The 27,628-nt window shown below is 42.9% G+C and overlaps 1 protein-coding gene across 1 annotated transcript in view; it reads right to left on the bottom strand.

The window, feature by feature from the left end:
* LOC133450780 (voltage-dependent N-type calcium channel subunit alpha-1B-like) overlaps nucleotides 1–27,628 on the bottom strand; it is a 245,093-nt gene that overhangs the window by 37,918 nt on the left and 179,547 nt on the right. Inside the window, 15 exon segments of the mRNA XM_061729657.1 lie at nucleotides 3,519–3,569; nucleotides 3,571–3,616; nucleotides 4,771–4,898; nucleotides 5,750–5,897; nucleotides 13,788–13,879; nucleotides 14,032–14,097; nucleotides 14,199–14,315; nucleotides 16,106–16,111; nucleotides 17,975–18,058; nucleotides 18,138–18,248; nucleotides 18,412–18,576; nucleotides 19,782–19,983; nucleotides 22,874–23,011; nucleotides 23,125–23,285; nucleotides 26,059–26,155. Of these exon segments, the coding sequence (XP_061585641.1) occupies nucleotides 3,519–3,569; nucleotides 3,571–3,616; nucleotides 4,771–4,898; nucleotides 5,750–5,897; nucleotides 13,788–13,879; nucleotides 14,032–14,097; nucleotides 14,199–14,315; nucleotides 16,106–16,111; nucleotides 17,975–18,058; nucleotides 18,138–18,248; nucleotides 18,412–18,576; nucleotides 19,782–19,983; nucleotides 22,874–23,011; nucleotides 23,125–23,285; nucleotides 26,059–26,155 (1,612 nt within the window).

The following is a 27,628-nucleotide window of genomic DNA, read 5'->3' as shown; positions in this document are numbered from 1 at the left end:
TGTGCTGCTGCGGGCCCCTCCCCCATACCAAAGCGCTCTCAGGCAGCTCAGTCTTCCAGTCTCCGGGTCCAGACCGCAAAAAAAAACTGTGCATCCGTGAACCCAAAGCTGGCTGATCTTGCACCGACCCAGCACCATTTAATAAAGAATAAAAATAGTTATTCAAATATCATCCTCATTATTGTAATAATTAGAATAAACAGTCAATGCTGCACTGACCTATAGTCAGGACAGAGAAGGATGGAAATTGTTAAATTAGAAAAAAGAATTGACAAAAGGAAGTTCATTAGTAGTACTTAAGGTATTTAAAGTGTATTTAACTCCCTTTTCATCTCTCCAACAAATGTATTTCTCTCTTTCAGCATCCATTGTAATGGTATAAAAAACATAAAACAATTTTCTTACGAAGGAGTTTAGGCATACATGAGCAGGCTCCTTGACATTTCAGAAATGTCTGCATTTGGAAAAATGTCAAATTAACAATGAGTACAGAAGCTTCTACTGCAATATCGGTTCTGGACTTGGTATCAGCCGATTCTCGAAATCAAATTTACCTAATTACTTCGACTTGGGTGCAAATAAATGTCATTGGGACATCCCTACATGTGTTTTTTTTTTTTTTTTTTTCAATTCAGAGGAGATAAGATACAGGTGTGACGCTCATCTCTAAGGTTGCAAAGTTTGCATGGGATTTAATAGAAATATAATTAATGAAAATAAACATGAATTTTTGCAAAATTGTAAGCGTGGAACTTAAATGTATTTGAGTAATAACTACACAATATAGCTATAGCTATCCCCCATTACGGAGAGATCATTTCCAGGATCCTGCATGCGACACCAGAACCACAGAGGCCACACCGTTTGAGCCAAAGAACAAGCAAGTTGTGATGACTTTAGCAAATATACTATACTTAATCTGTGTTTTTAGTTTAGCTAACCTAAAAAATAAGCAGCTCCTTAGCCACTAACTGCCAAGTGTAAGCTTGTTAACACCCTTTTATTAACAACTGAAGAGGCTGGTCCAGCTAGTTCACTAGTGCCCTGTTAGCAAGTTTTCTGTCATCATACAATCATGCAGGTTATAGGTCATAACTCAGTGTGTAAAAGCCTCGAGACGCTTAAGTTCCTAATGTTATTTTTTTCCAACAATCACCACTTAATTCTGTTGTGTCCCGTCAAAGGTGTTAGTGTCAGTCATGTTCAAGTTTAGTGTTTCATGTTTCATGTCATGTCTGTGTTCATTTCATGCACTTCCTGTTTTATTTTGATACTCACCTTCTCCCTCTCGTTTCAGATCCTGACTTCCCCCCTTTGTGTGATTTTCCCTCCACTGTGATTGTCAACCCCGCCTCTGATTGGCTCCACCTGTGTTCCCCTACCTCATGTATAAATAGTCTGTGTCTCCCCTTGTCTTGTTGCCAGTTTGTTGCCTCATGTCGAGTGTAATCAAGTGTGTCACGCCGCCATATTGTGTACTTCAAGTTTGTGGAAGATTGATCCTCCCTGAGAGCGCTTTTTGTTCTACCCTTTTGATCCTGCTCTGCAGCGTTTTTGGTTCCTGCTTTTTCAAATAAATACTCTTTTGTTCCTGGAGTTGTGCATTTGAGTCCTCCTTCGAGTCCTGGTCGTTATAAATTCATGGAAATATTTCACCTTGTTTTATTCAACATTCATGCTTTTTTAGTTGGTTGGTGACTACGGCACAGTAGTAAACCCTTTGTACCTCCACCCTCCCAGACTTTGACCTCCGCCCTATTCCAACTTTGTCTTATGTATCTATAACTGCATATATTAAAATACAACAAACTTTTTACACACACACACACACACGCACGCACACACACACACGCACGCACACACACACACGCACACACACGTTCGTCATGGTGGCTAGACAGAGCTGAGATGAGAAAGAGAATGATGGGGAATGAGCAGCAAAGGCACACCTATGAGCTGGAAAGCACATACAGAGAGTATTTTTACTACAGGAACTCAACAGAAGCCACTCACACCACACACCTGTAAATTCACATACGCAAAGCATACACTGCTCCACAAAGTAAAACCCAAACCAGGGCGTATCATTCAAAGGAGCCAATAAAAAGGAGAAAATGCACTCCATAAACGTTATAATTAAATGACAGTGTTTTAGTTAAACTTTTCATTACTGGTGGTGTTATCAGCCTACACAAACAGCTATGCTCAACAAAGAAGAAAGGATAGTAAAAGATAATGAGGTAGGGGCTTTTATATACAGGAATGTCTCAGAAAATTAGAATATTGTGATAAAGTCCATTATTTTCTGTAATGCAAAAATGTCATACATTCTGGATTCATTACAAATCAACTGAAATATTGCAAGACTTTTATTATTTTAATATTGCTGATTATGGCTTACAGCTTAACCCTTGTACCGTCTTTGGGTCAAAATGACCTCATTCTCCTGTTCCTTCTTTCCTCCTGCTCTCTCCTTCCTTCTTCCCTTCCTCTTTCCTCCCTCCCTTCCTTCTTTTCTCCCCTCGTACATTCTTCCCTTCTTTTCTCCTTTCCTCCCTTCCTTATTTTTTCCCTTCCTTCCTTCTTTCCTCCTGCTCTCTCCTTCCTTCTTCCCTTCCTCTTCCCTTCCTTCCTTCTTTTTTCCCTTCCTTCCTTCTTTTCTCCCTTCCTTCCTTCTTTGTTCCCTTCCTTCCTTCTTTTTTCCCTTCCTTCTTTTTTCCCTTCCTTCCTTCCTTCCTTCCTTCCTTCCTTCCTTCCTTCCTTCCTTCCTTCCTTCCTTCCTTCCTTCCTTCCTTCCTTCCTTCCTTCCTTCCTTCCTTCCTTCCTTCCTTCTTTTCTCAATTCATTCCTTCCTTTCTTCTTTCCTTCCTTCTTTTCTCCCTTCCTTCCTCCCTCCCTTCCTTCTTTTTTCCCTTCCTTTCTTATTTCATCCCTTCCTTCCTTCCTTCCTTCCTTCCTTCCTTCCTTCCTTCCTTCCTTCCTTCCTTCCTTCCTTCCTTCCTTCCTTCCTTCCTTCCTTCCTTCCTTCCTTCCTTCCTTCCTTCCTTCCTTTCACCCTTCCTTTCACCCTTCCTTCCTTCTTTTCACCCTTCCTTCCATCCTTCTTTTCTCCCTTCCTTCTTTCCTCCCTTCTTCCCTTCCTCCCTCCTTGACCCAAAGACAGCACAAAGGTTAAGAAAACTCAAATATCCTATCTCAAAAAATGTGAATATTCTGGGAATCTTAATCTTAAACTGTAATCCATGATCAGCAATATTAAAATAATAGGCTTGCAATATTTCAGTTGATTTGTGATGAATCCAGAATGTATGACATTTTAGTTTTTTTAATTGCATTACAGAAAATAAAGAACTTTATCACAATATTCTAATTTTCTGAGACAGTCCTGTAAATTTAAAAGTGCTAGCAAAACAAAGTGAAGAAACAAGGGAACACTGGAAAGATATTGCTTGAGTTCACGCCAATGAGAGAAAGGTTGTGGAGCACAGGGAAGAAGGTGGAGGAAGAGGAGGGTCTACCTTGTAGGCGATTCTTGGTGGGCATTTCTTCCCCAAACCTAAGGGTGGGGGACATGTGGAGCAGCATCTGATACATATCGAGGTACTTGATACGGCCACTTCACAGGGTTGGAAATCAAACAGAAACAAAATGCAAACAGAGAAGGATGGGGAATAAGAGAAGGAGAATGTGAATAAAGGGAAGAAATAAACGGGAGAACAATGGAAAGGAAAAACAGAAATCTGTTGTCATAAGATTTCCTAGAGTGAGATGTGAAGTGGATGCCATCCTTGGCCGCTTCTTTGGGGCACAGGGATGCATCGCGGTGGAGCTCAGGATCCCTGAGTGGAAACATGGGATGGTAAGGAATGATTCTAGTCAGAGAAGGGAAAGGGCAGGAGAAAGTGGGATGGATGGGTTGACCCCACACGCAGAATGCTGATGAGTTGAAAGAAGAATGACAGAATGACAGCATTATTGAGAATGTCTGCCTTGGCATGCTTGCAGACATCCTACCGGTACTTCAACCAGGGTGCACGGAAACAGAGTTTCCAAAGCCGGCCCAAACACTCTTTTGCAAGTAACTTGGCTTTCCATTGGCGGAAGTCTTCATAAAACAATAAATCACATCCTTAAAAAGACACTGTAATCTGATTAATTTGTAGTCATATTACTACCAAAAGGAACTTGAGAAGGTCCTCCTGTCTAAACATTGCAGACAAGAGAGCTGGCTTAGCAAGTGTTGGATTGATGTCACGGCTTTGAAAGCTCTGTTTCCTTTCCGGCATCATCAACCAAAGCCAGACAGTTTGGAGGGATGGGTGCTAGTGTAAAGGCGATTTTATTTGTGCACAGCCATTCAGTTAAAAATTCTTTTGGCACTGAAGTACACAAAGTACCCTTGTGATGGAAACGTCTTGTATTTGCAAACCTTGTATGCTACCCTATTAGGGCAGTTCTTTCCTAAGCCAAGGGGGGGTGAGATAATGCGTAACAAATTGTACATATCCTTATAGGATATCCGTCCGCTGCGGAGAAGAACAAGTACATAAATAAAAAAAAAAGGTTCAGGACAACGTCACTTTTAATAATGTCATCTGTGGGATCTCTGCATACAACAAGGTACAGGAGCGAGGCCTCCATACGGGGCCTACTTCAGTTCCTTTGGTTATAAAAAGCAAGGAGAACATTAAGGTTAAGTTGTGTATTCCCACCATCTTTAACATCTTTCTAACTGTCTGCTAAGAGACACATGAACGTGGATGAACATACCAAGCAGCTGGGTCGTATTCAGCCCAAACCCGAATGAATTCATCGAGGTGATGAGGCCCTAGGATAGAGGAGTCTCGGGTAAGGTACTCAAAGTTATCCATTATGACAGCCACAAACAGGTTCAGCATCTGGAACACAGACAGTAGATGGTGTTAACGTCTGCATTTTGGTCTGGTTGCAGGAGCTCCAAAACACTAATGTCACTATCTCAATGCCCCAGCCCTGGATGTTCATTAGTGAGTGAGTAGGGAAAGGTTTCCTCCAAAAATCACCTCCCCCTTAAGCCTGAGTTATGGTTCTACGTCAAAGCGACGCCGTGCCTACGCCGTAGGGTACGCGTCAACGCTTTTTTTTTTCATTATGCACGTCGAGAAAAAAGTCGAAATGTCGAGATTGATGTTGAAGTACAATTTCGGGAAAAAGTGGAAATGTTGAGAAAAAAGTCAAAATGTCGAGAAAAAAGTGGAAATGTTGAGAAAAAAGTCAAAATGTCGAGAAAAAAGTCGAAATGTTGAGAAAAAATTCGAAATTTCGAGAAATAGTCGAAATGTTGAGATTAATGTTGAAGTACAATCTCGGGAAAAAGTGGAAATGTTGAGAAAGAAGTCAAAATGTTGAGAAAGAAGTCAAAATGTTGAGAAAAAAAGTGGAAATGTTTGAGAAAAAAGTCAAAATTTCGAGAAATAGTCGAAATGTTGAGATTAATGTTGAAGTACAATCTTGGGAAAAAGTGGAAATGTTGAGAAAAAAGTCAAAATTTTGATACATAAACAGGTGTAGAGAGAAGAAACTGAGGGGTCAGAGGGGGGGCTGCATGTCTCAGACGTCTATACAGACTAATGGAGGTAAACATTGGGATGGGCAGAGGTTTCCTTGGACTATTGCCTCTGTTTGTTGGCCACTGTTTCCTGCGTTTTCACTATTCTGATCAATGTTCGGTCAACATTTAGGTGTCTTTTAGGTGTGTTTCAGTACTAACCAGGAAGGAGCAAAGGAAGATGAAGGAGACAAAGTAGAAGTAAGCAAAATCACTGCCACATGTTTTCCCAGAGCCTGCCTGCTCATCACAGGCTCGGTGACTCAGACAAGACAACATGATCTCGTGCCAGGCTTCTCCGGTAGCGCTCCTGGTCCACAGGGAATGACAAAGAGACAGAGACGGAGAGTTTTAGTGAAAAAGACCTAGGAGTGTTCTGTATTTTCTATGTTTCCAAATTCAAAGGTTAGGGTTGGCTCCTGTTTTATTTTTTTGGTGGTTTATATATATTTGGTATATTAGTTTTTTGTTGTAACAATGCTTCTTGGCAATGAATCTTATACAGTTTGAAAGCTGTTTATTTCCCTTTCAAATAGTAACACATTTGTCAGGAACATGCATTTATGGGATGAGCAGCAGGGCTGAGTATGTGGGTTACACCCATGAAATCTTCTCTTCCAATGCCAAACAACGTTGACTCTTGTTTGGAGTTTGGTGGATCAGATGAATCGAAGTTTGAAGAAGCAACACATGTTGGCAATTTAACAGTTTATCCATATAACAAACAGGAGCCTCAGTAGCTTGTGGAAGAACCAAACACATCCACAACAGCCTGGCTCCTCCCCCTCATGCTGGTCACCAGTCTGGTCCCACACTGCTGTGGGGTGACATCCCATCTTCAACCAGCATTTGTCACAAGTCAGCCAACATGGTTGTGTTGGTTCCTCTGGTATGAACAGCACGCCCAACCCGATCCCACAAGTGTTCAGTGGGGTTGATGTCAGGACCGCAGGTCTCCATCCTCTCCACTCCCAGTTTCTGGAGGTATCTCTCATAAACCTGCTCTCTGGGGGGCGGGCGTTATCATCTTGGAGGATACAGTTCAGTCCCAGACTGGTTGCAGAATCTCATCTCTTCTGCTTTTCCATTTTTATTTATTATAAGTATCTCATAGCTATCATTTTTGTCCATCGCTCCTGTAGTTTCTTGTGCTGGCCCCCTTTTTTCTCTTTTGTGCACGTTTGCAGGCTGGAGCTTCGAGAGCTGCGTGCTGGCCTGCGGTCCCGGTCCCCCCCCCCACCCCTGGTCATCCCGTTGCTGCTTCCACCTGCCTGCGGTCCCCACCCCTCTGGTCATCCCGTTGCTGCTTCCACCTGCCTGCGGTCCCCCACTCCCCTCTGGGCATCCCGCTGCTGCTTCCACCTGCCTGCGGTCCCCCACCCCCCCTCTGGGCATCCCGCTGCTGCTTCCACCTGCCTGCGGTCCCCCCACCCCCCTCTGGGCATCCCGCTGCTGCTTCCACCTGCCTGCGGTCCCCCACCCCCCTCTGGGCATCCCGCTGTTGCTTCCACATGCCTGCTGTGTGCTGCTGACGTCCCCGGCCCCCCCAGTCTGGCCCTCGGCAGGAGGGTCCCCCCTTATGATCCAGGTCCTGGTCCAGGTTTCTTCCTCCTAAAGGGGAGTTTTTCTTGCCACTGTTTGGCTTAAGGCTTTTCTCCCACTATGGGAGTTTTTACCTGCCATTGTTTATGTAATAATTGCTCAGGGGTTTATGTTCATGTTCTAGGTCTCTGGAAAGCGTCTAGAGACAACATCTGTTGTATTAGATGCTATACAAATAAAATTGAATTGAATTGAATTGAATATATCTCTGCATTGAGATTGCCTCCAATGATGACGAGCCTCATTTTTCCAGCGAGGGGGATGCTGACCCGCACCATCACACTGCCTCCAACCAAAAGATGTCACTATCGGTGCAGCAATAAGCACAGTGTTCTCCATGTATTCTCCACACTTTGACCCTAGGATCCAACTTTGAATCTGGACTCATCACTGAACATAACATTCCTCCACATGTTCAGGTTCCAATGCACGTGTTGCCGACACCAGTGCAAACGGGCCTGAAAGTGAGGGGCAATCATGGCAGGCGGCAGGCAGCCCTATGAGAATGGAGAGTGACTGTGTAGCTGTCTGTTTCCAATTGTCTGGGCAGGGAGCCGTCTGCCATATTGTCCTGCAAACCTTGACTACAAATCTACGGTACCCAAGTGCTGACAGGGTGAGGAAACGGGTGTCGTCTTCTCGGGATACCCACACCCACTCGGGACAGCCGCTTCCCAGCCCTTGTTATATGGAACTTAGCATTCAGAATGGAGATGGTACCAGGGCTCACTACAAGCAATGCTGCAACTTGCGGAACACCAGCTTGAAGTTGCCCCACAGGCCCTATCCAGATCAGTAAAACGGGGCATTCTTGGAGCAGACACCTTGTAGGTTCCTAAGTTATGAAGCCATGAGCTTGACGTTCTCCTTTTCCTCTTACAATCCACTTAATTGCAACGCTGGAGAGACTATGTCTCTCAGCTGGCCTGGGAACGCCTTGGAATCCCCTCGTTAGAGCTGGAGGAAGAGCTGGAGGAAGAGATGGAGGAAGAGCTAGATGAAGAGATGGAGGAAGAGATGGAGGAAGAGCTGGAGGAAGAGCTGGAGGAAGAGCTGGAGGAAGAGCTGGAGGAAGAGATGGAGGAAGAGCTGGAGGAAGAGCTGGAGGAAGAGATGGAGGAAGAGCTGGAAGAAGAGCTGGAGGAAGAGATGGAGAAAGAGATGGAGGAAGAGCTAGATGAAGAGATGGAGGAAGAGCTGGAGGAAGAGATGGAGGAAGAGCTGGAGGAAGAGCTGGAGGAAGAGATGGAGGAAGAGCTGGAAGAAGAGATGGAGGAAGAGCTGGAGGAAGAGCTGGAGGAAGAGCTGGAAGAAAAGATGGAGGAAGAGATGGAGGAAGAGCTGGAGGAAGAGCTGGAGGAAGAGATGGAGGAAGAGCTGGAAGAAGAGATGGAGGAAGAGATGGAGGAAGAGCTGGAGGAAGAGCTGGAGGAAGAGATGGAGGAAGAGCTGGAGGAAGAGATGGAGGAAGAGCTGGAGGAAGTGTGGGCATCTCTGTTGAGACTGTTGCCCCCACGACCCGGTTCCGGATAAGCGGATGAGAATGGATGGATGGTTCCAGATGGGCTTTGTCACCTCTAATATCTGTTCACAGTGCACAGAGAACACTCCTGATAATTATATGCATGCTTTATGGTTCTGTACACCGGTACAGAGGTTCTGGAAGGAGATTTGTGAGGATTTATCCACATGGATCAACCACAGAATCCCAGTGTGCCCCACGGTATGTATATTAGGTCACCTGGGAGACACTCAAATAGAACCTAATTGGACACACCGGGTTCTCACTGCCTTATGTATCGCAAAGAAAACCATTCTAGTAAATTGGAAACAAAAATCCAGTTTATGTATCAACCATTTTAGGAATCTTTTATCAGATCATATTAGTAGTGAGATAATGTCTGCCTCCACTGAACAACATTCGGCTGAATTGCACTCTCTGTGGTCCCCGATTATTGGCTTCGTTACCTAGTGGGGGCGGGGGGGGTGGTGATCTCGTAGCCCTTGGGGTTGGGGGTCGGCTTGGGGGGTCTGGGGCGCGGGCCTCCGGTGGCCCCTGGGGGGCGGTGGGGGGGGGCCGCGGGGCCCTGTCCCTGGCCGGTGGGGGCCTGTGGGGGGGGTTGCCTCATGGCGGTGGGGGGGGTGGCTGGGGGGGGCTCGGGCGGGGGGCTGTGGCTTGGGCGTCTCCGGGTCTCCCGGGGGGGGGCTGGGCCGTGGACGTGGGGGTCCCACTCGGAGGGCCCGGCCCTGCCTGGGTGGGGGGTGGCTGTCTGCGCTGGGGGGGCATTGCTGCCTTGGTCCTCCGTCGCCAAGTGCGGGGGCCAAGTGCCCCTGCGGATGTGGGGACTCCGTGACCCTTGGGTCACGGAGTGGCCTCGGGGGGGGGGGTGGGGCCGGGTCCGGGGATCGGGCCTCCCCTGACCGGGGGGTGCACGGGCGGGCGCGGCGGCGGGGTGGCACCATTCCCAGGTGTCTATGTCTTATGTTGTCAGTATGAATGGGAGGTTGTTGGACCGTTTCCCCCTCCGTCTGGGGGCTCCGGCGGCGCCGGGGGCGCCCGTGGAGGTACGGTGGGGCCCTGGCCCGGCTCGGAGGGCCGGCCCCCGTCTACTGGATGGCCGGTGGGGGGATGCGGGTGTCTTATCAGGGCCGGCTTTGCTGGTCCTGCTTCCTGGCTTCGGCCTCCGCTCCCCCTCCTTCCCCCCTACACGATTCATACGCACATAGGCGAAGGGCGGGGGGTCCGGGTCGTGGGGGGCATTGTCCCGCGTGGCCCGGCACTCCCCGCCTCACGGTTTTAACAGCAAAATAGACACTGCACATTCAACACTTAATAAATACATTTGACAAGGACACGTAATTCGGGAGGGGGGGGGTCGGTGTCAAATCGATACTTGGCCCTCCCCCCTCCCTGTTTTTATGGCATTAATCACATGCACTCAACACCAGGGGCGGGAGGGGGTCCCACATCACCCGCGTTCCCTCACCGGCCTGGGATAGGTGGGTCGGGATACCCGGGCCTGGCGGGGCTCGCCGTGCAGCCTGGGGCGCCTTCTGGCGGTGCTGGACCCCTCCGGGGAGGGGGAAACGGTGCGTGATTGTGTGTCTGTGTCGATGAGAATGCGGTATGGAAGGGTCCTGCCATGGAGGATTCGGGCCTCCATTGGCAGGACATCAAAACTTAATAATTTATCATTATTATATTATACAAAGATGGTTATTATTATTATTATTATTATTATTATTATTATTATTATTATTATTATTATGTATAGTATATCATATTATTATTAGTATAGATATCGGATAGGTGAATGGATGAATGAATGGGATGCCTGGGTCTGGGGCCCTCCGTTGTCGGGCCTGCGCGGGTGTCGCCTTGTTGGGGGGTTCCCTCTCTCCGGGCCCGTCTCCGGTCCCCCCTGTTGCCTCTGCGGCGGGGCGCCCCTCTGGTCTTGGAGGGCCACTTCGTGGGGGGCGGGTGCGCCTGCCCGCGTCGGCGGCCGGGGCGGCTCTGTCTCTCCGGCCAGGCTGGCCCCCTGCCGGGTGGGGGTCGTTGGCCTGAAGGGTGAGGGCCTTCTGGCCGCGTGTCCGGCCCGGACCGGGTGGCCGGGGATTGCCTGGGGCGCGGTCCGCCGCCGCGGGGTCCCTGGCTGCTTCTTCCGGCGCCGGGCCTCGCAGGCGGTGGGTTGCCTCCCTCCTACTTCTCCCTTCTGTGGGGTTGCCGGTGGCCTGGGTTCCGGGCTCTTCCGTGTCGGCCTCTGGTCTCGCGGGTGGCGGGGTTGCTCCCCCCCCTCCCCCACTATAGATACACTTCAGGTGGAACATTGTTTGGTTTATTACACACACACACACACACACACACACACACACACACACACACACACACACACACACACACACACACACACACACACACACACAGTCACTTAGTCACACGCATATACACACACACACACACACACACACACATGATCATATACATACACACACACACACATAGACATACACACTGGCTTGTTCACCTGCATGCTGGCTCTCTAGTTTTTGGGTTTAGGTAGCGGTAGCGCTAGCTTAGCTCAGACTGCAATCAGATCTCAAGATTTAGGTCGATTGCTGTTATTGTTTTGGTTGGCTCCGTGCCGGTTTCGTGCTTTGTTTGTGGTTTTTTGTTGCAGATTTCCAGTGCTTGATGTGTGTTCCTGCTTCCTGGATTGGCAGTGGATGTCGTCACCCCCCCCCCCCCCCAAAAAAAAAAAAAAAAAAAAAAATCACTGGGTTTGTATGCAATGTTCCCTCTAAGCTGCGCGCGTGCGCAATCGCGCACTGACCGCATATTCTCAGCGCACAAGAAAGTCTATCCAGCGCAGTGCTTTAAGTGGGCCGGTACGCGCCGGTACGGAGTACCCCCACTTCTCAATATTAGCCTCTGGCGTACCGGGACTTCTCGTGAGCTCAGTTCTCTGCTCTCTCCTTGCGATTTGGCTACAGTGGCGTTGCAACGCGACTGCCCCTCGTGAGACGTTCACTCGCAAAGCCTGATTTATGGTTCCGCGCTAAATCGACGCAGAGCCTACGCCGTAGGGTACGCGGCGACGCGCAACGTACATGCGCGTCGCCGCGTACCCTACGGCGTAGGCTCTGCGTTGGTGTAACGCGGGACCATAAATCAGTTTACGGAGGTCCCGCGAGTCGAGAGGAGGAGAAGTATCCAAGGATTTGGGGAATACAAGGAGCTGTGGGGATCCCGGACACGAGAAAGTCTGAAGCCTCTGCTAAAAGCTGTCCATACCATTGCTGTGTCTACCAGCAGTACTGGAGTTGAGGGGGGATGAGGGGAGATGGCACCCCCCCTGAAATAAAAACGGTCCAAATCATCCCCCCCTGAAATAAAAAGGGTCCAAATCATCCCCCTCTGAAATACAAACGGTCCAAATCATCCCCCCTGTAAAACTGCCATCCCTCCTTTCCATCCCTTATGTCATTTCATCAATGAATGTGGTTTTACTGCTATTTCAACATTTAGAGTCATCACCAGAAAAATAACACCAGAAAAATAACTTATTTGACAATTTCCACCTTTTTCAAGTAAATTTTCACTTGAAATAAGTAGGAAAATCTGCCAGTGGAACAAGATTTATCTTCTCATTACAAGCAAAAAAAATCTTGTTCCACTGGCAGATTTTTCTACTTATTTCAAGTGAAAATTGACTTGAAACAAGTGAAAATGGTCAATTAAAACAAAATTTTGTCGACATTTCAACTTTTTTCATAAAATTTTTGACTTTTTTTTCTCAAAATCTCAACTTTTCTCTGGACATTTTGACTTTTTTCTCAAAACTTTTTTTCTCGACTTTTCGATTTTCGATTTCGAGAAAAAAGTCGAAATTTTCACCTGTTTCAAGTAGATTTTCACTTAAAATAAGTAGAAAAATCTGCCAGTGGAACAAGACTTTTTTGCTTGTAATGAGAAGATAAATCTTGTCCCACTGGCAGATTTTTCTACTTATTTCAAGTGAAAATTTACTTGAAACAGGTGAAAATTGTTGTTTTTTCTAGTGACGAGTCTTGTTTTTAAGTGTAATGAGATACTTAAAAATAAAGCGTGCATATGTGATGTTGCTCACAGTCGTCCTCAGTTTGCTCAGGGAGCTTGCGTGTGTGCCCAGATACATGAAAAATTAGAGGGAACATTGTTTGTATGTGTATATTTATGTATGTGTACGCATATGTATGTGTATATATATGTATATATATTAAATATAGTAATAATGCACATATATATACTTTTGGTTTCTACCGTCATGGTATCAATCATTAATATGTGTGCAGACAAGGAAAAAAAAAAAAAGAGGATGGATGGATGGGTGGGTGGCTGGATGGATGAATGGATGAATGGATGGATGGATGGATGGATGGATGGATGAATTTGAATGACGTCAAAAAAACTGTGTGGTCCACTCTACTTGCCCCCTCTGCAGCAGCTTCTAGGAGTAGTTAAATATTCAAATTTGCCAGAAAGCTTTAGTACAGTTTCTAATATCACAAATCCTTATACATGACAATTCTTAGCCTTTAAGCTTGTCATCCTGCACACATATATTTATGTTTAACGATGAAGTAGCACCCTTTTATTTGAATACGCTTAAATTACCATAAGAAACATAAGAAAAAACTTAAATGACCCTCCGTATCTGAATGAACTTGGACTGAGTGGCTTCTACACATCTACCGATCACTGCAGCATGGGCTACCAAAGCTCAGAAGCTCAAAACAATAGTCATAAGCAACAGCAATGGCTATTTGGCATTGGCAGAAAAGATTTGGCAAATAATTCATGGGTCAACCCACATACTCAGATCTGCTGCTCATCTCACAAATGCATGTTTCTTACAAATATGGCACCATTTAAAAGGGAAAGGAACAGGCTTTCCAAAATGTATTGCCAGGAAGCATTGTTACAACAAAGAAATAATCTACCGAGCACAAATGTCCTTAGATTTTGTGCTAAGGTTATATATACATACATACATATATATATATATAGATCCATAATTGTAACATATTTGACAGTAAAAAAACAAAACAAAGGTAGTACCTGAAAAGCAGCATGAGAGCCTGGAGGAACGTGCGGAAATTGTTGTGGTGAGTGATTGCTGTGTCGTCGTTCAGCTCAATATTGCCAAAGACCTTAATCAAAAGAGCAGTTAATGGAGGGTGGATTTGCAACGTCTCGGCAGTGTGCAATTTATGTTTTTCAGTCTCAAAGCGCTTATTTTCATGTTGTATGGGAACATAACAAATGCAACAGAACTGTGTGTCAGCACAGAAAGCTCACACACCTGCATCCCAATGATGGCGTAGATGAAGAACAGCATGGCGATCAGCAGGCACACGTACGGCAGGGCCTGAGGGCAACAAAGGCAAGTCAGAACACTTAATTGCTGTCTGTGGATATCTGTCAGAGAAAAGTCATTTAAAAAAGTGATTTTTAAATGTGTGTAAGCACCTTAAAGGACTGGACAAAGGTCCACAGCAGGATGCGGATGGTGTAGCCTTGTCTCAGCAGCTTGATGAGGCGAGCAGCTCTGAACAGTCTCAGGAAGCTCAGGTTCAGCAGCTTGTTCTGTCACACACACATTCACAAAAGCCTCGGTAAAGACACGTAAAGCCTGAATGTAAGCTCTTTCTCTGAGAGAGCCTACACTTTGTCCATCTGTCAGTTTGCTGATTTAGAAGACATTTTGATGGAAATTTAGCTAAACTAATATATTTGTGAACTTGTTCTTCCCGCAATCGGAATCCGGAATCGCAGACGCCCAGAGAGGAGAGATTTGTACGGAAGAGTATTAAGGCCAGGCAGGAGAAAAAATATTTGAGAAGGGAAGATTTTTTTTTTATTGTGCACTTCAAGAAAAAAGTCGAAATGTCGAGATAAATGATGAAATACAATTTCAAGAATAAAGTTGAAATTTCGTGAACAATGTTGAAATACAATTTCAAGAATGAAGTCGAAATTTCGTGAATAAAGTCGAAATTTCACCTTTTTCCTCAACATTTCAACTTTATTCACGACATTTTGACTTTTTATTCAACATTTCGACTTTTTTCTCGAAATTGTATTTCAACATTAATCTCGACATTTCTACTTTTTTCTCAACATTACGACTTTTTTCTCGACATTTCGACTTTTTTCTCGAAATTGTCTTTCAACATTAATGTCGACATTTCAACTTTTTTCTCTACATTTTGACTTTTTTCTCGAAGTGCATAATGAAAAAAAAATCTTCCTCCTCTAAAATATTATTTTTATTTTTCTCCTGCCTGGCCCTAATACTCTTCCGTAGATTTGACACTTGAAAAAAAACCTGAATATTGGCAATAACCCGAATTTGCACGCCCATGTAAACACCAATAACCCCTTTGAATAACCTGAATTTGCTCATATTCCGGTTTTTAAAAACCCCAATATGACCCCTGGGTTACTCCTTTTAAAACTGAATATTGGGTCATGTAAACGCCAAACTGAATATCCCCATCAAACGGAACAGTAATCTGTTTTCTGCTCATGCTCTGTTCACAAGGAATCCTGGTCTTTTGAGTCCAGGAAGTTCTTCTAAACACGGAGAAACCAAGACCAGGAGGAGACTAATCACTTCATAAATGTAATGAAGGATATGAACATTTCTGCATTTGTAGACGGTAGAAAGTACCGGGATAGTGAGATTTACAAGAAGGTGAGCCAAAGCTGCGCGAAGCAGCATTTGTTTTGAATTTTGATACAGGAAGAAGAAGCAGAAATGACGGGAATTGCATCATGATGTTCTCCGTGCGTCGCTGGTTTGATCCAGATATCCTGAATGATTAATTACCATGTAAACGGAATATTCTGAATGTTTCAGTAACCGGAATATTAGCAATAACCTGAATTTTGACTGCATGTAAACGTAGTCAATGATTAAGTCTCTTTAAAGACACTGCCCGAGACTCCGTTGCTGAATCACTGTTGTGAAAAGGTAGTTCGGCCTCCTTCATCAGTTAGTTCAGTTTTTTAAGTCTCTGGTTGTGCTGCTGCTCCCCCACAGCTGACTGCAGACGTGACTGAACTCTCCACAACACACCTACACATGATCTGCAACATCTTGCTGCAAATGCTGAAGGACCTAAGCTTCTTCAAGAAGTAAAGTCTGCTCTGTCCTTCCTTATAAGCACTGAAAGATTGACTGGCATAAGAAATTTACTCAAATCTTGCCAAGTGATGACACACTTTGCTTTCAAATCATACACTTTTCCTGGTGAGCAGAGTTCATCGGCTCTGTCACAATTCCTCTGAATTCTCATGAAAAGTTTCTTTCTTTGAAAATTCTCTCCCAAATAACCAAGAAAATATTTAAAGGGCAAAATAAATTGACTTACCGTAGTCTAGTCGATGTTTGTGGGCGGGCCACGGTAATATCCAAGCAGGAAACCAGCAATAAAAATAAAGGAGGACAAAAAAACAGAAATATGGAGAAAAAAAAAGGAGATTAACAGGACGGAAAGGCAGGAGAACATGAAAATATTATGAAACACAGGAAAATTTCTCTCTCTGTGTGTGTATATATACATATATATATATACTGAATCAACTGAAATATTGCAAGCCTTTTATTATTTTAATATTGCTGATTATGGCTTAGTTTAAGATTAAGATTCCCAGAATATTACAATTTTTTGAGATAGGATATTTGAGTTTTCTAAAGCTGTAAGCCATAATCAGCAATATTAAAATAATAAAAGGCTTGCAATATTTCAGTTGATTTGTAATGAATCCAGAATGTATGACATTTTTGCATTACAGAAAATAAAGGACTTTATCACAATATTCAAATTTTCTGAGACAGCCCTGTGTGTGTGTGTGTGTGTATATATATATATATATATATATATATATATATATATATATATATATATATATATATATATATATATATATATACATATATATAAGTAAAAACATTTTTGTTTTTGTTGGGTTGGGCAGCAGAGCTGAGGATGTGGGTTGAGCCCATGAAAAATCTTTTCTTCCAATGCCAGAGTGATTTTTCCAGCCCACATCCTCAGCTCTGCTGCTCATCCCTCAAATGCATGTTCCTTACACATGTGGCACCATTTAAGAGGGAATGGACAGGCTTGCCAACGGAATGAGATGTGTTGCTAAGGAGCATTGTTAAAACAAAGAAATAATCTACCAAACACCAATGTCCTTACTTTTTGTGCTACGTTTATATGTACACCCACATTCACCACTTCAGTAGGCATAATGGATAAAGTCTTCTTTGAAACTCTAATTTCCTTAAATCGAGGTTAAAAATGTGTGTGTTTACAGCTGCCTTTGACCTAATTATCTAAACCATTCTGAATTTAAATATAAACAATGCAAAGTCAATAACTCTAGCTTAAGTCTAATTTTCCCGCCGCTGCAGTGTAACTCATTTTGTTCTCTCTCTTTATTTTTCATGTTTTCATTATGTAAAACACCTTAATTGCTTTGTTGCTGAAATATGCTACAAAAAATAATGGTTGTCTTGCCTCGGCTATATCCAGGATATCTAATGAAGTGGCCAGTGAATGTAAATCTGTTCATGCAGAGGTTTGTGCATCCTGGAACAACTAAACTTAACATGGATAGCAATGTGATATTAACCTGATTAAGACTACACTGTAAAGAAGATGTAAAACAGCAACTTAATCTCCTGATGCCATAATCAAAATAAACAATCACATTATAACATCTGGAGTATTCTGATCATAGTCATATTACTTGCCTCACCACTGTATGAACAGCCATCGCGACACAAATTGACAATTCAATGTGATAAATAATCTACTTTATTTATTGATAATTGTCAAAGGATAATTATCAATAACTCTTTGATAACTGAACCAACATTAGCAAGATGAAGCAGTGTTGGTGCATCAAACTTTGTAAGAAATTCCAGACTTACGGCATAAGGATGCTACAGACATCAAATTAATTGAAACATGTCTTTTAACACTGTTAAACCAGAACATGAAATCAATATTCTAATCACCTTAATCAGAATATTGTCTTATTTAAAATGAGGTGCCCTGTGATGGACAGACAAATTATCCAGGGGTAGCACCTCTTGACCCCTCTTTGGACTGCTGATTCATAACCGTATTTGGTTTTACAGGGAGTTTACTTGCTCACGGGTCCACATGGTGGTATGTATACCATGCATGACTTCGATGGAGGGTTAGGGGCTGACATACATTACTTACATTGATTTCTGTGACTAGGATGTCTGTGATGCTGCCCAACACCGTCACAAAGTCAAACATGTTCCAGGCGTCCTTCAAGTAGTTCTAGAAAGCAACATTTGAAAACAATTAGCTGGAGTTTATCTTCAGGGATGTTCTGAGCTTCTCTGTGTCTGGTACCCACCAGTGGACCAAAAGCAATGATCTTCAGAATGCACTCAAGAGAGAACAGAGTCGTAAATACAATGTTGAGGTTCTTCAGCAACGCTTCATAGAAATCTGGAGCTCCATGGAACTAGAAAACAGGCATAGATGGAGCTTCATTAACAGCTCTCCCCCCCAAAAAAAACAACCTTTCCTTTCTGCTCAAGGCAGCTCAGAATTTATTTGATCTGAAAAAGCACTCTAGACCTTACTCATATTATGCTGCATTTCCAATCCCCTATAAATGCTCTTACCTTCATCATGAGTACCACGGTGTTGAGAGCTATCATGATCATGATAGAGTACTCGAATGGAGCTGAGACAACGAACTTCCACATCCTGTACTGGAAGGACTGCGTGTTCTCAGGCATGTAGCGCGTCAAAGGTCTGGCATTTATGGCAAAGTCAATACAAGCTCTCTGCATTCAAAAAAAAAAGTGGAAAGAATCACCTACTCACTTCGTGATTTCATTCAAACCTCAACATTCAAATGCAATGCAAAGATGCAATTACAAAAGGAAAGAAAAGTGATTTCCCCGGCGTAGAAATTAAGTACATATACATATTATCAGAAACTCGATTTGTGGCCAAATATTAATGCCCATGGACCACTGGTTCTTGGTAACTGTACCAAATATTAATGTCCATGGACCACTGGTTCTTGGTAACTGTACCAAATATTAATGTCCATGGACCACTGGTTCTTGGTAACTGTACCAAATATTAATGTCCATGGACCACTGGTTCTTGGTAACTGTACCAAATATTAATGTCCATGGACCACTGGTTCTTGGTAACTGTACCAAATATTAATGTCCATGGACCACTGGTTCTTGGGGTAACTGTACCAAATATTAATGTCCATGGACCACTGGTTCTTGGTAACTGTACCAAATATTAATGTCCATGGACCACTGGTTCTTGGGGTAACTGTACCAAATATTAATGTCCATGGACCACTGGTTCTTGGGGTAACTGTACCAAATATTAATGTCCATGGACCACTGGTTCTTGGTAACTGTACCAAATATTAATGTCCATGGACCACTGGTTCTTGGTAACTGTACCAAATATTAATGTCCATGGACCACTGGTTCTTGGTAACTGTACGGGTCACTGTCAAGTCCAACTGCCTTTAATTTAAGCCCATAATCAGCTGTTATCCCGTCTTCTCCACTAGTTGCAGCTGTTTTTGCAGCTGGTTTTACCACTCAGTGCAGTAAGGGGGCTGGTCCAGTGGGAATGTGACGTCAATGCAAACCCTCTATAGTAAAAACCATGAAACAAAAAATGGATTGGTGGAAAGTGCAGTTTGAATAGCCTGTTGAAGCAACCATGTGTTTTTTGAGCAAGGTTACAAATTGTTTGGCTCACCATATTTTGTTGAATCCCTAGTTCTTTGACCAAAACAATTTACGACCAGCAAGCCAAACAATTCAAAATGTAACCACATTTAGTTTTGTTATGTCTAAGTAAGACAATAGATCAGTTGTTTTTTTCCCCCTGTCTTCTGTGATTTAAAACCATTCAGTAAAAAAAGCAGTTGATGGAATAAAGATGGCCCTTCTGGAGGACAGGTCAACACCACAGAAAGCTCAGAACGGCTGGAGTGTCCGTGTTTTACCTCGTTCTTTTCCAAGCTGCACTCAGACAGGGCTTTGTCTCCCTGCTCCTGGAAGGTGATAATGATCAAAGCCACAAAGATGTTGACAAAGAAGAAAGGGAAAACCACAAAGTAGACCACGTAGAAGATGGAGATTTCTATTCGGTATCCGGGACTGGGACCCTCGTCTTCGAATGTGGCATCCACAGAGTGCTTCAAAACGCTGGAGGGGATAGATTAGGGAGTCAAATACCATAATACAGCAACAGTTTAGTGAAAACATTCAAAAGATTAGCTGAACAATGTATTTGGCCTTTGCAAATTGCAAAATACAGAGAAATCTTTAATTTAAACTATTCAAATAATTTATGTGACCATTCAGAATTTTGCACATACAGGACTGTCTCAGAAAATTAGAATATTGTGATAAAGTTCTTTATTTTCTGTAATGCAATTAAGAAAACAAAATGTCATACATTCTGGATTCATTACAAATGAACTGAAATATTGCAAGCCTTTTATTATTTTAATATTGCTGATTATGGATTACAGTTTAAGATTAAGATTCCCAGAATATTCACATTTTTTGGGATAGGATATTTGAGTTTTCTTAAGCTGTAAGCCATGATCAGCAATATTAAAATAATAAAAGGCTTGCAATATTTCAGTTCATTTGTAATGAATCCAGAATGTATGACATTTTTGCATTACAGAAAATAAAGGACTTTATCACAATATTCTAATTTTCTGAGACAGTCCTGTAATGTTAATATTTTAGTAAGTCACCCAAATAAGTTACCTGGTTCATCTGGTAGCCCTAATATTTTTGGGTACCCATCCACATATTTATTGTGTTCTTTGCCATTCAAGATAATCAAGTCTTTTTACTGGACAGAAGACCAATTTAGCTCCTCTCTTCTCATATCACAATATCGCACTACATAGGTGACATCAGCTGTTATCTTCTAAATTCACACGGACAACAATTCAATTGTTATAGCTTTTATGGTCAGATATAGCCCCCTCACACAAGAATCATGCCACTAAGTAATAATTATCAAAGGAGAGAGGAACCACTTCACCTGCAGGTCAAGTATAAAGTGCATACACATCCACCTGGACGTGCATGTGCCACCAGACTGCGCTGGGGAATACCTACTGTACTCCAACTGCCCCAGAGACCAGGAATCTCTCTACCTTCAACATGGAGCGGAGCGCTCACACTAGTCAAATGAACCAGGGGTCAACTGTTGCATGCTATTGTATGAGGAATTGTAATCATTGTTCATGCTACTCATGAAACAATAACATAAAAACCAGCATTAAAAAAGTTCATCCTCATGTAGGGAATCCCAACAGAAAAACAGACGATCAAGAGACATGTCTGTCAGTACGTTTCCATGCAGCAGTTCAATCGGATTTCTGATCGTATAAGACATCCTTTGGACTTTTAAACTGCATGTAAACACCTTAATCCGATCTACTTCTGACCTAATTCGGACATTTAATAATCGGATAACAACACCTAGGTAACTCGTTCACAGTCTGAATTTTAACGCCATGTATACGGAGACATCGGATATTGCAGTCTGAGCAGCTGGAGAATTTCCTCTGGGGCTTCACCCGGAAGTGAAAGGAGACGGAGCGTGTTAAATAGTTGTTTAAACACCTTTAAAAAGATTGTTAAAGAGATGGCAGAAGCTTCATCAGGAAACTGGGGCAGATCAAAATAAAGTGGAAAAATATACGGAAGACGTTACATTGGCGCCAAACAAAACAACTGTCAACCGGAAGTGGCTCTTTAGTGAAATGGTTACAAATGGTTACCATGGTTACAGCGCCACATAGTGTCACGGAGTCAGCCATGCTCTGGACATTTATCTGATTCTCTGAACAGCATGTAAACTCAGACTAGTGATCGGGTCTTCTGGATGTTTATCTGATACCATCAGAAATCCCATCTCTTTGCTGCATGGAAACGTACTGACTGTCGTAAACGGAGATACTTCTGACACAGTCGATGTATCAGTCTCTCTCTTACCAATGAGTCCAGTTTTCCTGTTGGAACAATTTGTTTCACGCCACCAGTTAAACGTTTGGACTAAGGCTGGGACTTTAGCGCGTTCATTTCGATCAATTAATTACAGAAAAAATAGCGCATTTTAATCGCATTCGTTTTTTCCCCTCGGAACATTTCTCATGGGACGACTTTCACACGGACGGCGCACCAACCGCATACTTCCACCCTAATGATATTTACCAATATTTACCGGTACTGATATTTACTCAAAAGTGTGCCGAACTTAAGTATACTTTTTAGTATATACTTTATAGTATGGCATTTCGGACGCACCGAGAGAGTTATTACACTTACGTGGACTCCCATTGTGAGCTCCGCAGCGAGATCAAAGCGTTTTACAACTCTCTCTCTCAAGGTTCTGCAACCAACGTGCATTAGTGTTACAGTGAAGTGCGGCCGTCGTCATAACACAAGCTAAGTTGTTTCCACACACGTTAAAGATGAATGAAGTCGCAGACGAAAAGGGTCTCGTTGGTCCCGTGGATGGGAAATTTTGTTTTAAAAAACGGATGGATGGAAGCGTGCTCCGTTTTCTAATGTGTTTCCATGTTCTGGAATGTACTTGAAACAGTTGAAAGTATTTTGTTATATTTAAGTGTTTACAGAAGGTCCTTGACTATAAGCTACCTGTCTCATTCAATGTGCATACTGCATATATTTAATTTACTGCACTTTATAGCAAATTGCACTGATTTGTTCTTGGTGAAGCACCACCTTGATAAAAATAAACTGTTTCATAAATTGAACATATGTTTTCACTAGTCAATCATTCACTCGTATACAAAAATCAATTTGAAACAAACAAAAAAAGCAAATCTCATTGTTCTCAGGACTAAAATTGATATGCGATCAAATTGCGATTAATTGCGATTAATTAATTACAAAGCCTGTAATTAATTCGATTAATTTTTTTAATCGAGTCCCAGCCCTAGTTTGGACACAGTTTCCCATTCAATGGCATGGTAAAGTGTATCCAAGCTTTTGACCGTTACTGTAAAACCTGAACAAACAGGAACTTGGAGAAGTGTCTTACGTGGGCCAGCCTTCCCCGGTGGAGACGGTGAAGAGAGTGAGGAACGCCCACAGCACGTTGTCATAGTGGAACTCGTACTTTCTCCACTCTCTGGGCATGGCTGACACCTCCTCTTTGTCGTAGTCCAGAAACTGTCCTCTGAAAGACACCGGGGGGGGTTGGAGTTAGGCAGGTACAGGGCAACGGGTCACAGTTTAGAGTTACAACGTTCTGAGGTGAGATGTGAGGTTGGGTGTGGGGTTTAGACCGACTTGCAGTCCTTCTCCAGGCCTTTCGACTCATCGGTGCAATAGAAGAATTTCCCCTTGAAGAGCTGGACTGCGATAACCGCAAAAATGAACATGAAGAGGATGTAAACAATAAGGATGTTCAGCACGTTTTTCAAAGAGTTGACCACACAGTCAAACACCGCCTGAGGACACAAAGAGACACACATTAATTCATCTTGAACGTAACTGAAAATCTATTTGAAACATCATTCAAAATGTACCTATATTCTGCAACTTTTAATAGAACTGAGTGTAAATGAAACCCTTTAATCTGATTCTTCAAAGTAAGACAAGTCCGCAGACATCCCCCAACTACTGGGAATAGTGGTGGTATTCCCAGTGCCCAGGCCTGCTAGAGGGTATGAACAGTATTTAACATGAATTTAATAACTAATCTGCGTTTGCCCAGTATCACAGGTGGGACCAAGTACAGTTAAAGAGGAAGGTGAGACGGAGCAGACAGGGAGGGAAACAAGCTTTCTGAAGTTACAAATATTAATTGAAGCTGCAAGCAGCGATGAACGGGCCCTTGTGTGTGCAAGTTTCACCAATAAAGGTCAAGGACTCAAAACCGAGTCTGATGACACCACCATGACTCTTTATGTCAAACCATTCAAAAGTTATGGCAGAAAAAAAGGAACTATCATATTATCGACCAATCAGAAGAAGGGCCAGGGCTAATTTGCACCAATTATGATCAAGTCCTCAAAACCGAGTCCGATGACACCACCCAGGACTCTCCATGTGAAACCATTCAAAAGTTATGGCAGAAAGTAGGATCTATGAAATATTGACCAATCAGATGAAGGGTGGGCGCGCTTTTTGGCGTCTAGCGTCGCAGCGTCGAAGAAACGGCCGAAGAAATGGCATAAATTGCGCCAAAATTACACAATTAATTCAAAATGGCCGACTTCCTGTTGGGTTTCGGCCATGGCGCCAAGAGACTTTTCTTTAAGTTGCGACATGATACAGGTGCGTGCCGATTTTAATGCATGTACATCCAACCGTATTGTGGGGCTTGAGGCACAACGTTTTCTAGGGGGCGCTGTTGAGCCATTTTGCCACGCCCATTAATGCAAACCGTGAAATATCAAATTTTTTGCCAGGCCTGGCTTGCGTGCAAAATTTGGTGACTTTTGGGGCACGTTTAGGGGGAAAAAATGCCCCCATTTCATCGGAAGAAAACGAGAAAAAAAAAAAAAAAAATTCCTACAGATACAATAGGGCCTTTGAACTGTCAGTGCTCGGGCCCTAATAAAGATTAATAAATAAAAACATGGAGCTCTATCAAAGACACACTGGCAGTTTTAGGGAACACCAAAAGGAAACCACGTATAAATGATGAGTTTTACTGCTTATGGGATGTAGTTTGCAGTGGTGCAAACAAAAAAGTCGGGTGTAGCAGCTGCTTTTCTTCAGCGTTGATACCAGGGCTGGGGATCCATTCAAATGTCAAGAATTGATTCAATTCTGATTCTTAAGATTCAGAATCGATTATCAAGATTTGAATCGATCCAATTCGATTCGATTCCGATATCGATTTGGTTGGTATTATTAACACTGCTTTTGGAACTGTTGCATGAATTATATGACTGTAGTTCTGCAACATATTATTACTAGTATTATATTGAGATTCAACAGCAAGTATTGCAGCTAATGATGCTGTAAGGACCAATCAGCTCCCAGAATGCTGATAGAACTGCTTTCAGAAACATGTAGGGCAGAATTACCAAACAGATCCAGGGAGGAAACAGAGACGGATGAAATCAGTTTCATTCTTTAACACATTCCGTTTTTATTTTTTCCATTTTTGGTCTATTTCAGTTTAAAACTTTTGTGGATTTAACTGGTTTTCTGCACTGTTGTGGTTAGGATTTTGAGTTTCCTTTGTTGAGTTTTTCTTGGTTCTTTAGTTTTGCTCTTGTGTTTGAGTTGTTTCATGTTTTATTTTGAAACGCTGTGTCCTTGTGGTTAGTTCCACTTCCTTTGTTCCCGACTGTCCTGATTGTTTGCACCTGTGTCTCGTCAGCCCTGTGAGTATATCTGTTGTTAGTTGTCTTTACTTTTCTAGTGATCACCTTTTTTGTACATTTTCTGTGGACTCCTGTGAGTTCAGCCCTTTTTGTGTACATTTAGTTTTGTTTTGAAATTCCTGCCAACCCAGTCTCCTGCGTTTCCGCCCAGCGCCGCTCACCACACAACATTAATGTCTCATAAACTGTGAATTGATCTTCTAGATCAGGGGTTGGCAACCCGCGGCTCCAGAGCGCCCTAGTGGCTCTTGGAACTTTTTCAAAAATGTCTGACCTGTTTTTCTTCTTTTTTTCTCTTTTTTTCCCCTTTTTTTCTTTTTTCTTCTTTTTTTTCCTTTTTCTTTCCTTTTTTCTCTTTTTTTTTTCTTTTCCTTTTTTTCTCTTTTTTTCTTTTTTCCTTTCCTTTTTAATCTCGACATTTGGACTTTTTTCTCAACATTTCGACTTTTTTCTCGAGATTGTACTTCAACATTAATCTCGACATTCTGACTTTTTTCTCGAAATTTCAACTTTCTTCTCAACATTTCAACTTTTTTCACGACATTTTGACTTTTTTCTCGACATTTCGACTTTTTTCTCAACATTTCGACTTTTCTAACTAATATAGATACATGCAGCATGTGTTGCCTTCATTCTAAGGTTGATACAAGACTTTTCATATTTTGCGGCTCCAGACATATTTGTTTTTTGTGTTTTTGGTCCAATATGGCTCTAAAACATTTTGGGTTGCCGACCCCTGGTCTGGAGCAACCTGAGCCATCTGTGGAGTTCTTTTTGTTGCCCAGAGTTGACCCACATACTGCGATGTTCCCACCAAGGCTACTGGGCATAGACTAGTGTCACAGCAAGTGGTAAAAAACCAAAAACAATAGTGGAGAGGAACCTTGAGTTTTGGCAGACGCTTGATGGTCTTGAGAGGCCGGAGTACCCGGAGAACCCTCAGGGACTTGATGGTGCTGATGTCTTTGCCTTTAGTCCCCCTGTCAACAGCAAAGACAGTCAGACTGCATTCAGAATTATCCACAGATAACAGTCATATTATCATTATTATTACAACAACAATGACTTTGGACTTAATTCCAGTCAAAATTTAAATTGCACTCATGTTTCAAATGTGAAAGGATGAGAAATGTGTGCTCAGATCAGCTGTGGGAAAAAAGGTGGATGACAATAGAGGTTCATCAAAACAGCAATGAAAAATGTGAAATGTGGTGGTGACATATTAGGGGTTTGTGAGTCAAGCTTTAAATGGACACATCTGAAAAAGTAAAGAAGAATAAGGTTGTAATTATCCACTCAGTCCAGACGTCAGGCTGACTGAACTGCCCTGGTTAAAGACACTCAATGTAGCGATGCCGCTTCTAACCAGCGACGCGCAGCGCTGCTGGCGCAACACGCACCCACGGGCACCTCTACTGAAACAAAATGGTACTGCAAAATGTGTCCGACTCTCCCAATAATTATCCTCATCGTCATGGTAATCAAAATCATGCGAGAAATGAAACGTACCACAGAATGCCTTGACTCTGACATTTAAATATACTCTGCATATATAAGATGTCTAGAGCCAGTCCTAGTTGAAGGTTCTACTACAGCTGAATAACAAGACACTATTCCATGATGACACTATTCATCATCTGTATCAACTTACTGTCACATGCAATAACTTCCATGCACATTAATTTATCATACGCGTCTTTAAACATTCCCAGTGAAGGCTGAGCAGCAGCTGCAGTTCATGTTCTGACAGCTTTCAAAGAACTCCACTCAACACCCAGGTAGATGCAGCAGGAAGCCAATCCAGACCGGATTCATTCAAGGCTAAAAGACAAATGTCAGACACTGCAAAGAAGGTGAAGGTTGGAACGACAACGAGAACAGTTGACAGATGTGGCTGAGGACACAACTGTTTTATTAGAACAACAGTGAGCTGAACCCTGGAGACCAAATCCATCTGGAACTGTTTTACCTTCATGACACACACTCTATTTCTAACATTACACTCTAAAGTCTCCCTCTCCCTGTCCTGGAATAAATATTCCTTCATTATTTAAAAGGATGGGCTCGGATCTTTTTCAGATCTCTCTTCACATGTCACTTGCCTAACAGCCGCTGAAAAAGTTAATACACACTTTTTTTAACCATTTTTGAAAACTGTAAGAATCCTCTTATCACAACAGGTGTTTGGGTAAGGTCAAATGCAACTTTAGATAAACAACAACTTTTACACTGTGCCATTATTAACCCTTGTGCTGTCTATGACCCAATTCTTCTTTCCTTCTTTCCTCCTGCCATGCTCTCTCCTTCCTTCTCCCTTCCTCTTTTCCTCTTTTTTTACCCTCCTTTACTCCTTTTTCGTCCTACCTCCCTTTTGTCATTTGTTCCTTTATTACCTTCTTTGCTCTCGCCTTCCTTCTTTCCTTCCTTTCTCCCTTCCTTCCATCTTTTCTCAC

This window comes from Cololabis saira, chromosome 9 (assembly GCF_033807715.1).
Source record: "Cololabis saira isolate AMF1-May2022 chromosome 9, fColSai1.1, whole genome shotgun sequence".
Classification (NCBI taxonomy): domain Eukaryota; kingdom Metazoa; phylum Chordata; class Actinopteri; order Beloniformes; family Belonidae; genus Cololabis; species Cololabis saira.
The sequence above is the reverse complement of the archived record's forward strand: the minus strand, read 5'-3'. Positions and strand labels throughout refer to the sequence as shown.